Below are 15,079 nucleotides of genomic sequence, written 5' to 3'. Positions count from 1 at the left end.
CCAGCAGCTGTCCCCAGTGCCACCAGTGGCCACCTCTGTGGGATCTAGAGTAGGGAGTCCTCTGCTTTCTTCTGTAGCTGCTTCCTTGAGGCAGACCAGCAAATGTTGCCTTTTCCTGATATACAGCCTAGGTGGTGGTGCCTTAGAGAGCAGCAGTGACAGCTGGGTGAAAGGGAGCAAAGCCTAGCCTGGTGATCTGTCACAAAGAGACTGCTGGCCAACGCAGACATGTGAGACCTGGGCTTTAGTAACAGGCAAGCAAAAACCAAGCCTGCAGCTTTGCTTTCCTCTGTGCAAGTTGGACACCACTGAGAAAGGTCACACACAAATAAAATCCCACTGAATACACTGAAATACACACAGAATAGAACCTCTTCCAAAGGGTTTGCTAAGAAAACAAAGCAGAAAATACATGGTCACCTTTGAGTATTGTGTGAATGGCTGCAAAATTGACTCCAACAATCACTTTATAAGCCTTTCTCTTTCCAAAATTCACCGCCATCTTTTCAAAAACAGAACAGTATATGATCTGGTTAAGGTGCTGATCCATCCCAAGGTGATGAGTACTATCAGGGCTGGGAGTTTCATCCCTTACCTAACATTTTCTGTAATTAAACTTTCTGGCTGAACTTTGACACGGAAAATTTAAATCCAAATAATTAGGCTGAGTTACCTTGAGTTGATGCATCTTCTTACCTGTTTTGAGAAGTCTTGTAAAACCACCCTCACTGTAGAAGACATTAAAACTGTACACCCACTACCTTCAGGAGCAGGGATAAGTTGGTCTGGTGTTACCCAAAAGAAACAGCTGGAGATCTAACATGGCCCAGTGTTTTTGACACCAGATGAACTTTTTTTCTTGGTAATGAGCAATTTTGCTCATTCTGCAAGCCTTTTCTACACTGAGATTTATTTTTAGCACTGGCAAAACCTAGCTCATTAACATACACAGAAGATTTTACAGTAAATTAGTATCACTGTTCCTTACAACATGTGCAATTTTGCAACCTTCCAAAAGTAGGACAGGTTTAATTTTACCTGTTTCAAGGCTTTCACTGACCCTTCACATGTTCTGCTGGAGGGAAGATCAGATGGCAGATCCTACACCGTGCTGGGAAAAAGGAAGAGGCTGAATGCCCAAAGGTTGCCGCTGCATTTCTCTTTTCCATTGTCTTTTCTCCAAAGGGAAGTGTTTAGAGAGAGGATGAAATCACTGTGGGAAAGAAAAAAATGTGTGAAAAAGGGAACCTGAAAAAGGTAGCAATGAGAGGTCATTAGAAAACTCTTGAACAGTGAGAATGTTTCAGGTTTGTTGAGAAGCAGAACAATTCATCTCTGTGCCACATGCAAAGTCACTGAACTACACTGTTTTCCCTCAGCTAAACATCAGCTTAATCATACATTTTTCAATCATGTAAGCAATTAAAAATAATTGTTTTCCCTCAGCTGGTTGTTTTTTCCCCCACAAAATACTGACAAAAATGGCACATGTTTCTCCTCTTGCTTGAATTTACTTTATTTGTGCCAAAATTAATTTCTGACCTCTAATATATGCTCCAAAAAGTGGTGACTGAAATAGAAAGCAAGACTTTCCATCTGATTAAATGTTTTTATGGTTTATGGTCACACAAGACCCACTGCCTAGTGCTTTCCTGCAATTCCTCCTCTGTGTTTAGAAATGCCTGATCAACAAGGAACACATCTGGGAAGCCCAACCACAGCATTGCAGGGAAAAGAAACTAAAAGGAGAAGGATTTCAGAAGTGACAGGGGCATAAGAGATAAATATGGGGGGAAAAAGTTGGAAGGCCAGCCTAGCACTTACCCACAGCTCCCAGCAGTAGTTCCAGGCAGGATTTGTTCTAGTAATAAAAATACCTGGGGGACACAGGTATCCTAACAGGACAGAAGTGGCAGCACTGGTAGAGCTGAGTTACATAAACACAGTGTCACCTTCTCCCTGCCTCTCTGGGTACAGAGCAGGTTCTGTGGGATCACAAATGGGCGATTTTGTTAGCAGGAGACTTGGGAGCAGATGAAAGCTTGGGTCCACCATCCCCCAACATACCTGCCAGAGAAGCTGAGCTGGTACAGGGCGGGGAAATTAACTGTGCTAGATAAAGGAGTGGTTTTAAAATCTCCTTTTGCCTGGAGCACTGAAGAAACCAAGAGAAGGAATAGCAGCTCTGCAAGGGATGCAGCTGCATGCCACTCCTTTTTGAGGGTGAGCTGTGATACTCCACTCTTGCCTCTTGAAGTCTTACCCAGGGAATTAGAAGCTGGAGGAAAATTAGGGGGTTTTATTTATTTATTTATTTTCACCAACCCATTGTGCAGCATTCTTTATCTATGATCTAATAACTCTTCTAGCATTCGTAACTTGTGTGATTTCAAGCAGAGGAAAAATGTGATAGGATTTTGCATGACTCATGGGTCTTGTGAAATGCTTTCAAGCAGCTCATCTTTCAAGCTTTTTACTCTGACTGAAGAAGGGTAAAAACCCAAATTTTGTAAAATGGTCTGCACACCAAGTTTCTGCAAAGCATGCTGATTTTTAAAGGTGATTTTCTTCTGAATATACAAACTATTCTGGAAAATTTGACAAATATCTACCTGATTAAGCCCACAAAGGTGTGTTTGTACATTCTTACATACCTGCCCAGAGCTTCAGGCTTTTATCTTTTTTATTTTTTTTTTCCCCTTCTTTAAAATCAAGGCCAAATTTTCAACTGGCAAAGCAGATCTGCAGATTGGGGTTTGCTGAGCCAATGGGAACTGTTACCTGAAGCTTGCATGGAGTTGCACTGCCTTGCTCTCAGCTCTGCTGCCACTCTCAGGGGTGGGAATTCACACAGGGCCACCAGAAATCTGATTGCCAAAAATCACTCAGCTTTGTTTCTAGTGAGCAACTGCCATATGGATTTCCCTTTCCACTGAGCTCTGCTGTGCCTGAATCCCTTCTCCTACTCCCTTACCTCATTAGAGCTTGCGACAGAAAGGCAGGTCATTGCCTGGAGCTCCTTGAGAAGCAAAGCACAGCTGCAAGCTCCTCGTGCCTTTCCATCAGCACTTTTGTGGCACAGCAGCAATGCTCTGTGCATCACAGGCACTGAGCCTGACTGCTGCTTGCTTCCAAAACCCACTGCACCCTCCCAAGCTGCGTGTCCTCTCCTTTGATCTTTCCATCCATCCCTTTGGTCACCACAACAGGAGCTTTGAGCTTTCTCGTTTTCAAATGCCTGCATTGTTTATGGCATTGCCGACCTCAGCCAAGGCTTGGCAGCTTTCCCTGGGACAGAGAGGCTCTGTGGGGAGGGGATGGACTTGGGAGGCAGCAGGAAAGAGCAGAGACACGTCTCTGAAAGTCATCCTTCAGGGCAACTTTGTGTGTTGGTCACAGCTTTCCTTTCTCAGAGTGACAGGCTGCAAACAGTGACATCTGAAAACCCTTTCCCATGTTAGGGAGAGGTGCTGTGCTGCTGTTCCAAGCAACTCCTCTTACAAGGCTTACTAATAACAACAATTAGGAGTAGTAGTAATAATAATAATAATGGGTCATGGAACAAATTTGGGGTTCTGACTATCATTCAGCAGGGAGTGAAACACATCACAACTGTCTCTTTTAGAAGTGCTGGGAAAACTTGTCATAGTTAAGGATTAAAGTAGCAGGCAGATGTGACATTTAATATCTGAACTGCCATCAGACAGGAAATTGCACGTTAAGTTGCATTGTTATCCAAATTAATAATACTACTAATGAAAGAAATAAAGAAAAAAAGAAGACAGATCTAACATAAGCAGCGTATGCTGCAGCCCCTGGCACCCAAGGGTGGTTCCTGTACCCCAGCATCCCTCTGGAGCCAGCTCTGTGGCTGGGGATGTGAGCAGGCTTCACGTGGACCTCCTGCACCACTGCATCAAAGACACTGCAACTTGCCAGGCCACACCGTGAACCAAAGAAAACCTAAGACACTTTTCAAACAAATGAAAGTCATCTCTTCTTTCATTTCCCCTAAATGCTTGTCTCTGAAATGTCTTGCTGCATTTGCCTCAGCCTTTCAATGCTGGAAAGGCTGTGGCAGAGCAGTGGCAAGCTGTGTGCACTGAGTTCTGGCAGAGCTGGATGGAGCAGGAAGGAAGTTAAAGGGGAAAAAGTTTCACATTTCAATAGACAGAGTCAAATATTTCCTATAATAAGGAAACAGGATTTGACAGAATTTTTTGTGTTTTAAGCTTTTTATACCTCTCTTCATAAAAACTAAGCTCCTTTTCTCCTCCTGCCACAGTGTATCATGCCTCAGATAAAATCCTTTCGAAGAACAACATGCACACACAGTATAATCTGACATTATTCCAGTGCTACAGGGAACATCTTGAACATAATTGCACCACATGGAAGTTGACTTGCTATGAGAAAAACACACAAAAAAGCTTTCAAAACAAATCTGTAAACACATTTATGCTCCCAATAGCCATGATAAATCCAATTAAACAGCCAGGATGTGCGTTACAAACTGTCACTAAAGAAGTTAATGCAGTTTCTGTGGCAGGGAATATTCCATCTCTAAGCAAGAAATCCTAGTTCCAAACTGCCCGAGGGTCATGATTTGTAGTCAAGCCTCACTTGAGAGGACCAATAGCCAAACCAAGACTCTTTAAGCCCAGCTCACCCATATCCCATCCATGCTGGCACTGCATTGAATGACCCTCACTCTGCCTAGTCCTGGTTATCACCTTCTCTTGGTGCCATTTAGGCCTTTCAGGATCTCTTCTTGCCTCTAATACAAAAAAGGTCCTGCAGATCCACGTGCCATGCCCCACACAGTACCAGTCTGACATTCTGCTCCCAATACACTGAAAACTTACAGCTGAAAACAACTGGGGAGGAATTATTTCATCCTGAAACTGAAGAATTTCTTTCCTGAAAGTGCCAGCAGTGAACAAAGCAGGAATGCTGCCTTTGGACTGGGAAGGGCATGGTGTTCTGCAGCATCAGGGAACAAGAGACCCTGACTGAAGAACATCTGGTTCTGAGGAACACCAAACAATCCACAGCAAGGTTTGCACTGGCTACCTTAGTCACACTGGAAATATAAATCCTACTAAATCAGAAACAGCACAGTAGCTCTAACACCATTGCTTTGCATCAAAACACTTTAAATGTCATTGGTGTTTCTCATGAGGGAGAAAATTCCATTTGTGAGTGCTCAGAACAAGAGCAGCAGCAGCTGGTCTGCTTCCCCACTGAAAGCTGGTCCCAGATGCAGCACAACAGTGCAGACCCAGAGGGTTGTGTTCCACAGCAGTACAGACCCAGTGTGGAACACCTCAGCACTCAGCCCCACTGCTGGGCATCCCAATCACACATTAGCCACCTAGGTAAGACTTCAGAGCTCAACAGCTCATTATCCTTCAAATAAAGGGAGTCAGTGCACCCAAATATGTTCCTTTCTGCTGGGAAGGGCTCAGGAACACCCCAGGTATTGCTCCCCTGTTCATGTTTCCCCCCATTTTTAACTTCTGTGCACACAACGGGTCACCCTTCCACAACCTTCCCATTTTTTTTCTTCAAAGGTTTGAAGCCTCCATTTTCAGTGGATGTAGCAATGGTCTCTCTCAGGGCTGTGGTGCTATGAGTCACAGCAAAAGAAACTAATATAGCACCTGGCTTGGATGCACAGCTTGGAAGCAAAACCAACAACAGGGAACATTTGCAGAGCAATACATGCCTACAGAACATTGGACAATAATTTAGAGCACTGCAAGTTTTGGCCACTTAGGGATGTTTTAGAAGTTTCTTAATACTCAGCAAGTGGCAATACCCTGTCTTAAGGCATCCTGTGGCCACACACTATCAGCTCAGTGAGCATGGGTGTTTTGGGCTGGAAGATGCTGCTGCTGCTGACAAAGGCAGTGTTGGAATTGGAAGGGCAGGAGGCAGTAGGATGTTTCTGCCCTGGCCTGATGCCAGCAGGAGCTGCTTTTTCCCTGCTGTCTTTGAACACAACTGTGGATATTTTTATCCCTGTCCTCTCTACGTGTGGAAAAGCATCACCCAACATCTTATCTCCCTACAAGGATTATAGACACTTAGATAAAAACAAATTAAGAAATGGACAAGCATTCAAGCATTAGCTGTGTGATTCCAGCCTGCTGAGTTTATTTGGGCATACAAACTGCTGAAGCCACACCTGCCTGGCTCAGACACCCTCTGAATGTTTGCAGAGCTGCTGGACACCTTGAGCAATCATGACAAGGCCCAAGGGCTTTATGAGTATTTCCAGGTGTGTCTAAATTGTTTCTGACCTCTTCAGACTGCAGCCTGCTTGGCTCATGGAGCTGGCAGGATCTCCTGGTGTGTTTGCTATTGGAACTCCTTTGAAGCAGGGAACTGTGTTTGCAAGCTCACTCTGGCATGTCTCCACACCAAGGAAGCTTGCTCAGAGCTGGGAGGTGCCAAAGGTCCAAGTCAGCTGGCAAACAACACCTGCCTAGGGATGCTTTCCTTTGGACATGCAGTTCTGAGAACAAACTTAAAGTGTAATGACACAGAAGAAAAGCTCTTTTTCCCAGACCATGCTGGTTTTGAAATTAACATCTTAAAAAGGTGGGGTTTTTTTTTCCCTCAGCAGTGAAAGAAAGTATCCAAGCCAGAAACTCAGTCCCCAGTTAACTTCAACACTTTGACATAAATATTTTATATACTTTTGCATTCATATCCATAGTATAGAATTGCAAAGGCCAGAGGAATGCTGTGCAATTAAAAAAGCTGAAAGTGCTTGGAAAAGGAGTTTTGACTTTCAGCCTGGAGTCACTCTTGTCCCTGCATCTCTTGTGTATTTTCAGCATTATATACACATATCATCCAGCATCCTAATCCTCCTCCAGGCACCTGTGCCTCAGGTACTGATGCCACAACCTTTGGCAGATTTATTACAACACTGAATGTGGCTCCACATCCAGAGGAAATTGGAGCATGAGACAAGGCTGGTCATGAGTAGATGGCAGGAACCACAAGGACCAGCCCAGCATCACCCCTCACTTTCTGCAGGTGTGCTCACTCCACACTGTGGTAAACTGGACAGCAGATAAACCAGGATGTCTCCCTGCTTAGCAGGAAGGACATGTCCTTCCCCAGTCCCAAACAGCCAAGGAGAACTTGCAGCTCTCACCTACACTTTGCCCTGCTAATGGCATGAACTGGGCTCTCCTGCTCTTTCACATTCTGGAGATGTGCCCTGCAGCCAGGAGAAGCCAGATTTTCACACAGGATCAGCAGCAGAGCAATCCCACTGACTCCAACAGAATCAGAGCAGCAGGACACAGAGAGAGAGAGGTGCAAAGCTGTAAAGCCCCTGGACAAGTCCTACTGCAAGGGCATTTGGCAAGTACCTTTGTTGCATTTGGCACCAGATCAGAAAACTAAAGCCTGCTGGTACTTTGAAGAGTAAGCCTCTCTCCTCACCTTGCCACTCTTTCTTTGTGTTATCCTTTCTCATCCTGTCAGAATAGATGCCAGAGCTGGAAACACTCACTTTGTGAAGAGCATGAATCAGGGAGAAGTGACTTTCTTGAAGATTCTCTGGCCACTGTCAGAGGCAGGAGCCCAAGCTTGTTCAACCTTTCCTCTGAGTCAGCACAGCAAGTCTTTACCTTCACTTGCTGTCTGGCACGAAAGGAGAAGAAAAGCATTTGTGCTGTGCTGCAGTCACCATCACAAAGATCCTGTTGTTGCCAGCAGGAGCTAGTACGGATGTCAGGAGAGGCTGAAATGACTCCATCAGGGAATAATTGTTAAAATCTATTTGGGGCACATGCTGCATTCCTCAAGTACCTGCAGGAATGGCTGTGACTAGCAGGGGCAAAATGACTGTACATCCTATGCTGACTCTCCCTGCCTAGATGTCCATACATGCAACAATTATGGCTCACTTATCAGCATTTTACAAAAAGATAGCCCTTTAAACAAATTACCTTGTTTTAGAGAAAGACATTGGAAAGCTGCCTATGAGTAATGTACAATGTAAATCCATTAATCAGGCAAAGCCACTGGCATATCATTCCATAGCACTCATTTCTTGGTCTCTCCCATATTTGTATTCAAATAGAACAAATGCAGCAGTCAAAAAATTCTGAGCTGGTGAGGGGAAAAAAAAGTCATTAAGCATCCTGTTCAGAAGTGCACAGAAAATGTGTAATGACAGAGGACTGTATCTGAAAGCAGGAAAAGTAGGAATTTCAGAAGGCCAGGCATCCTGGGAAGGGAGGGAAGCATGCCAAGGCAGCGTGCCCTGCCAGCCACAGGAATTGCACACCGGTGGATTCCACACGGGTGCAGGCTGTAAGGAACAGCGAGCTGTGAAAAGAAACCATCAACAACCCTGAGCAGACAGGCTCTGAGAGAGCAAGGAGGTATTTCAGGTGGGTTAGAGGTGCCTGGTTATGGCTGTGTCAGTGGCCACCTGCCTGAGCTGGACCTGGCAGAGCTCACACAAAGAAAATAGAAAGCAGCAAGACACTCAAAAACTTAACGGGTCAAACAGCAGTGGGGAGCCACAGGCTGCCTTTTGTTGTACCCAAGAGCTGGAAAACATCATCACAACCTTCTTAATAGAAAACAGCTTCCTTTGATCTAAAAGGGCTTGACAGGCTCCTTTGACAATACAGAGATTAATCCTGAAGGTAGTTGAGCACACCAGGGCTAAAATTTAATTTCAAGAAACGCTGGAAAGAGAATAATTCTTTTCATGTTTGTTTAACAGTACTAGCAATTCATTCTTCCAAAAATGATTGGTCAAATCCCAGGACAATCACTAAAGGCTACTGTGTAAATGTGGAAACAACAGTCAGTATAAAGATAAATCTGAAGGCACAAGACAGACAGACATGCACTTATCCATAAATAAATATTGCTCCCATGGCCTCCTTACAGAACCATACCACCTTCTGTGGTTTCTCACAGCAAACACAGGGGGTTGACTACTTCTGTGAGTTCTCTTTCCTTCCCAGGCTCTCAAGGTTAGTTTTTAAATGAAACACAGAGGGATGTTTTGAAGTCCATGACAGTGGGCAAGCCCTCTTTCTCCACAGGAGGGATGCAGCAATAAAACTGGTCCTGCCAGGTGCTGACCTGCCTGTCTGTATGGGGTGAGGGCTGTCCAGCTGCAGTGAAGCCCAGGAGTCTGAGATTCAGTCAGCATGTCAACATCAGTGGATTCCAAACCATTTGGAATCAAAAGGAAATAACAGATTTAGGTAACAACTAAGCTAAGCCATGCATCAACCAGTGGCCTAAGTGCCAGAAGTGCTGATTTCTGAGTCAGCACACACTACTGGCACGCTCACTTCTGGCATCTCCATCCACCAGAGTGAATGTCCCTCCCCAGTATACTGGCACAGACACAGGGTCCCTCACAGCAGCACCCCCATCCACCCATCCCACACCCAGCACAGCCTCCCACAGGAGAACATGTTCCATTCTGGGTTTCATGGGTAAGCAGTGACCCACCACAAATGTGTTTTCTCTTGGGACCATTCCCCATGGATAAATCCATGTAAGGTATCAGTGCTGCACAGCAGCACAGGGCACTCTCACAGCTGCTCTTAGGCTGCATCAAGGCTCCTTTACAGAGGTAACAAAATCCCTCATACTTGTAAGCAGGGGTTCAGAACCTCTTGAAAAAGGAAGCTTATAACCTATTAATCAGTGCAAATTTAACATAATATATAAGAGCTTGTGGTCAAAAAGCCCAAATTGCTTCTCTCTCACAGATTCAAAGCAAAGAAGGAATCCAGTCAGATTTGTATCACTGCTTCCTTGCTCTATAAATAGCTGCAACTGCCATTCCAAAAATAAACCAGATAAATATTTAAGGCCCGCTGCTACTTAACTTACTGTTATGCTTACATACTGCTTACTGTTGTGTAAATCAGGAGAAATATCAATGAGATCCATAAATTCACACCACAATGCTTTGCTGAAGTCAGAGGGAAGGACTGTTTTTCCAGTGATTACAGAAAAGTCCTTCTATGAACGCTTCACCATCAGCTTTCCTTCCCCTGACCCACAGATCCCTTTGACAGCCATGGGAAAATGAGCATAAAGGGAAATGCCAAGAAAGCTGCTACAGTCCTTTTGCCTAATCCCTAAGATGGATAAATAATTTTTTTAAGGGCACCTCTGTCCTATTTAATTTTTAAGCTTAGCCTGAACAAGGACTGGAAGAGATACCTGCTCCCTAGAGCAGTTTAGGAGAAAGCACTCTGCTGGAATTTTCTATCTACCTTGGTATCTACACTTGTCAAATAAAACAGCAATTACCCTAAAACTACTGTAAAAATAAGCAGCTATACTTTTCTTTTGTAGACAATTTGTCTGTCCCCAAAATAACTCAGTATTTTGCCCATGAAATACTTCAGACTAATGCACTTCTGAAAAAAACAGTTGGAGATGAACAAAATAGTCTCAAATAGCTCTTCTATCTAAATTTAACTCAAAGGCCCCATTTTACATCAAATAAAAAGACAACATAATGTACCTGATAATGAATTGCATTATTTGTGAGGGCCCTAACAGAACACAAATTATTTGTATTACTGGAATAAACATTCAACAGAATCCACCAAAACAAGTGAAACTATTTAAAGGAAAATACAGTCATCCTCCATCCTGAATAAACCAAGGGGAGAAAACCAACCCAACCAAACCAAAACCAACCCAAACTGTTCTCGAGCACACACAGGTATTGTGTTAATCTGATTACATGGGAAAACTAAATACTCAAAGGCTGCCTGTTTTACTATTTTTCCTTGCTTTTCCAGGAAACCAAATATTAAGTACCTGGCTCACAAACCTCCAGCAGTTGATCCGCTTCCTTTGACGTTCACCTCCTACGAATGACACAATCCAACACCCACATACCAGCTCTAAGAAATCAAGAGTGCTGTTGCTTCAACAAACCCCCTGCACTTGGGGCTAGCCAAAGAAAGATGAAACACCCTGGAACCCTGCAAACAAATTATACCCACTGCTGACGTAAGGAGGGGGAAGGGAGGGCAAAGGGGAAAAAAAGAAAAATTAAATAAACCATAGGAAGCATCCTTAGTCATCCAGAGCAATGTGTTGAGATTTTTAACAGCACACCTGGAAATTGAAAGCCTCTATAAGCTCTAGCTAGAAAGTAGAGAGCAGGCTGCAAGTGGGCAATGAGCATTACCTCGTGGGGTGGGAATGGGACTCGAGTGCCTGCTCCTCAGCCTGGCCTTGCAGGTGCTGCAGGGAACTGGGGCTGCCTCCAACAGCACAAGAGCCCAAGGCAGGCAGGGCTTTGGGAGCACAGAGGAGCTCCCTCCCCACCTTACACAGCTGGGGCCTATTCCTGCTGCACAGGCCAATAAATCACCAGCAGGGAGCACCTGGGGCCTCTGTGGAACAACATGGATTAACAGCATCGAGAGGATCTGGTATCCCATCTAATACTGCAGCCAGCTTTTACACACCTAGATGAGGGCACTGTGGATGATATTGAGTGTTTTAGGGGTCAGAGTGTATGGGGTGGCAGGGCTCCAAAAGCCCGGGAGGAAAACACATGCTGTGGATGTGGCTCTGCACTGCTCCCCTTCCTCATTCCCCATTAATAAAGTGTCAATTTGTCATGCATGGAGCCTGAGAGCTCTGCATGCTGCATCCCAGGAATGTGCCCCATGGCTGGGACCAACAGCACTGCTGCCTGCCACAGCCAAAAGCAGTTCTCACTCAATTTTCCACAGCTGAAAACGCCTGGGAAGGGCAGAGCTGGCCTGCACCTATAAGTGACCTCCCTCTTCTCCCTGTATTTTGAATTATATTTCTGAGCCAACAGATAAAAATACCACCTTTAAGCTCAGAACCCCAGCTTTGGCCTGAGCACCACCACCATTTAGGAAACCAGACAAACAAATGGGAAGAAAGGAAAATGCTGCATAATTACTCAGAGCCACCCTGAAAAGAGGGCTGTTACCAAAACCACCGAGTCTCTTTTATTGAGGATTTCTTTCTGCAGGAGAACGCTGCCTAATAGCTGCTATATCCTGCTTGAGCGAGTATATTCTCCTCGGAAATCAAGCAAAGGTTTCTAATAGTTTTTGACAGAGTGTGGTCCCCTAAAGCTACATTTTCTGTCTGATTCATGCTGACTAACTGTAACCCTACGACAGTTATTGAAAGTTAATTAGCGGTGAAGTGCTAAGAGCTCTAAAAATGAAAATACAAGCGAGAACTGAATGCAGAGTGTCTCCCTTTCCAGAAAAAATACTGTCAAGAAGGTTAACATAGCTGAAAAAATATTCCAAGTTGAAAATGTGAGAGGGATTCCTCTAATAACTTGGCTGTGATGGTCCCTTGTTGTGTAGACACACAGCTGAGAGGTAACACATTCCTAAGGGTTTATCAGGACCCAAGGAACAAACCCCAATATTTCTTTCTTTATTAGATTTGCTAGAGGAAGTGCCTGGAAAGTTACATAGAGACAACACCCAAGTTACATAAAGACAAAGATATAAATCAATGACTCCTTCCTCTGGGGACTCAAGTTTGTCAGATGTTGCACACGCTATCAAATCCCAACTATTTTTGCCCTTATCCTTCACTTCCTCAGAGTTTGCAAGGAAAAATCCACAGTTAGATGTGAGCCCAGCCAGCACCGAGCGGGCGTAGGAGGTGAGGCGAGGAGAGCCACAGCCCTGCACCACCCACTCCCTGCAGATGTAAGCGCCCAGACAAGGTGCGAGGCAGTGGGCAGCACCCTTCAGGTGTTAAAAAAGCCCATCCTGGCACCCCCAGAAGTTGGATACAGCCCTAAACAATAAAAAATTAAAACTAAAAGCAACCCTCACGCAGAGAAGGGGCATTGTTCTAAGAACAAGGAAGGGAATGCATTGGAGCAAAGCAAGTAGGTTGGAAAAGCCAAATGTAGGGCTCGGTATAAAAATAGACAACAGTGATGCCAGAATGTCTTGGCAAAACTGTATTTATTGATTTTCATAGAATAGGGAAAAAAGCTCCAGCCCTTTCCACCCCTGACTGGTGACTGTGACTCACCAGCGATCTAAAATGACTGCAGTGAGCAAGCGGGGACTGAGCTGAGTTGGACATCGCTCACGTCTCCACAGGGTTGACAGGGGAACGGTGTCCTGCTCCTGGCTCTCCCTTGTGGCTGCCCAGGAAATACAGAGTAGCTGTGCAGGTTCACCTCCATCGCAACAGCCAACAACACTTCATTCGGGCAGGTCCTCTGGGTGGACAGAGGGGCTGGTTAATGTGTGGTTCAGTGTCTGGCTCAGGCACCGCTGCTTGCCAAAAGGGCACCCTGGTGACCTGGTGACCTTTCCCAGGGGCTGGAACAGGAAAGGTCACCAGGTGTCCTCCCTGGTGTGTAAGGAGGACATCCACCGTCCTCGTTCAGCTGGGTGACCGCCTGGGTTGAGGTCTGCAAGTGTCACAAGCTGTCCACGTTTGGTTTGGAGCTGCTTTACACCTTTACTGGGCAGCCAACACTCTCTGAGGGGATCACAATGCAAGGGCATGCTTGGGCTGAGCGGTACCTTCGATGGTTTCCCTCCTCCTTTCCAAGCCACGATGGTTTTCCTCCTCCCCTCAACGCCACGGAGGGCAGAATAGGAGGGGATGGCGGACTGTCTCCCTTCAGACGGGTCCCTCAGCCCCGCACAAGCTCAGGACGCCGCGGGTGGAGCCCCGGGCCGCCGGCGGCCCCGCGGGGGGAGCGGGCAGCGGGGCCGCACCGCCCCTGCCCCGCCCTGCGTGGGCCGCGAGGGCCGAACCCGGAGCCGGCGGCGGCTGCATGGGTCCGGCGTGGCCGCCCCGCCGCCGGCAGCGCCCGCGGGCCCGCCCGGGGCCGGGGCTGCTGCTGCTGCTCGTCCGGCTGGCGCTGCCCGGGGCGGCCGCGGGCAGCGGGGAGGCGCCGCCAGCAGGTACTGCCCGTCCCCTCCCGGGCCCGGGGCAGGGCGGGTGCTACAGGCCGGGGATTGCTCAGCCCATCCCTTCGGGAGCGAGGACTCGCTCCGCTCCCGCTGTCCCTGGGCCCCGCGGCCCCCGCTGCCGCCCAACATGGCGCTGCCCGGCTGACGGGCCGGGGCCGCTCGCCCCGCCGGCAGCTGCAGTGGAGCCGGAGCAGCCGCGGCCTGAGGCGCTCTGCCGTGTGCCCCGGCTCTCGCTCGCAGTTCGGGTCCCGCAGGACGGCCCCGCGCCGTGGCCGGGGACAGGGAATGGGGAGCGGCCCGGACACGGAGCGCGCACACGGACAAAGGAACCGCGGCGCACTGAGGGCGGGCGCGTCCCGCCCGCTCCAGCGGCGGGGCCGGGAGGTGCCTCTGGGTGTGCGGCTCCCTCTGGCTTCCTTAGGAGCTCGGGCCAGGGAATAGGGTGGAGAACAGGTCTTTTATTAACATGTTTGAGGGCAGGCAAACCCCTACAGGCTGTGCTCAGTTGTAGTAGCAATAAGGAACTCGAGAACCGGCTTCCTCCTTTCCTCCTTGCATTGCCGTTCTCGAGTCTTGGGCATCTTCCGGATTCTGCAGCAGATGCTGATGGCTCATAATTTCGAATTTCTTTGCTTGCAGTCTCAGAATTTGAGAGTTACTTTACATGTGTGTCCTCCCAATAGCTAAACCCAGCACCACCTCAGAGATACCTGTTCAGAAGCATCTCTCTTTTTTGGAACACCATTGTTTCACTCTGTGGAGCTGATGAGAACATCTCAAGCACTTGTTTTTTCTCAAGAAAAATGCCTTAAAACTATGGGTGGTAAGAAAATACCTGCCAGCCTTGCAGAGGGATGACATGGCCGTTGACACGGATGGATACTTTATCCGTGGTGGCAGGAAATCCTAAGATGCCCTTTAGGGAAGGTGTGGACACTGGGCTGTTTTGGCCCTGCTATTTCCTGTTGCTGGATTATCCTGGTTTTAGGCCTGGGTAGTGCCCAGCCGCACCTCCCTGCTGCGTCAGTGACAAATAATCCTTCTGCAGCATCGTGCCATGGCTTTTGTGAAAGTGCCTGTCTAAAGGTACAGCCAGTGCTTGT

General features: G+C 47.0%; 1 protein-coding gene across 3 annotated transcripts in view; it reads left to right on the top strand.

The window, feature by feature from the left end:
• The first annotated feature begins 13,556 nt into the window (after positions 1–13,556).
• NEMP2 (nuclear envelope integral membrane protein 2) overlaps positions 13,557–15,079 on the top strand; it is a 33,954-nt gene continuing 32,431 nt past the window's right edge. For all 3 annotated transcript variants that reach the window (XM_074548186.1, XM_074548185.1, XM_005492771.4), the window contains exon 1: positions 13,557–13,967. In XM_074548186.1, coding sequence (XP_074404287.1) covers positions 13,586–13,967 — 382 coding nt within the window. In that variant the 5' untranslated portion in view covers positions 13,557–13,585. The remainder of the gene's footprint in view (positions 13,968–15,079) is intronic.

This window comes from Zonotrichia albicollis, chromosome 10 (genome assembly GCF_047830755.1).
Source record: "Zonotrichia albicollis isolate bZonAlb1 chromosome 10, bZonAlb1.hap1, whole genome shotgun sequence".
In the NCBI taxonomy this organism is placed as follows: Eukaryota; Metazoa; Chordata; class Aves; order Passeriformes; family Passerellidae; genus Zonotrichia; species Zonotrichia albicollis.
This window is presented reverse-complemented; position numbering and strand designations above follow the sequence as displayed.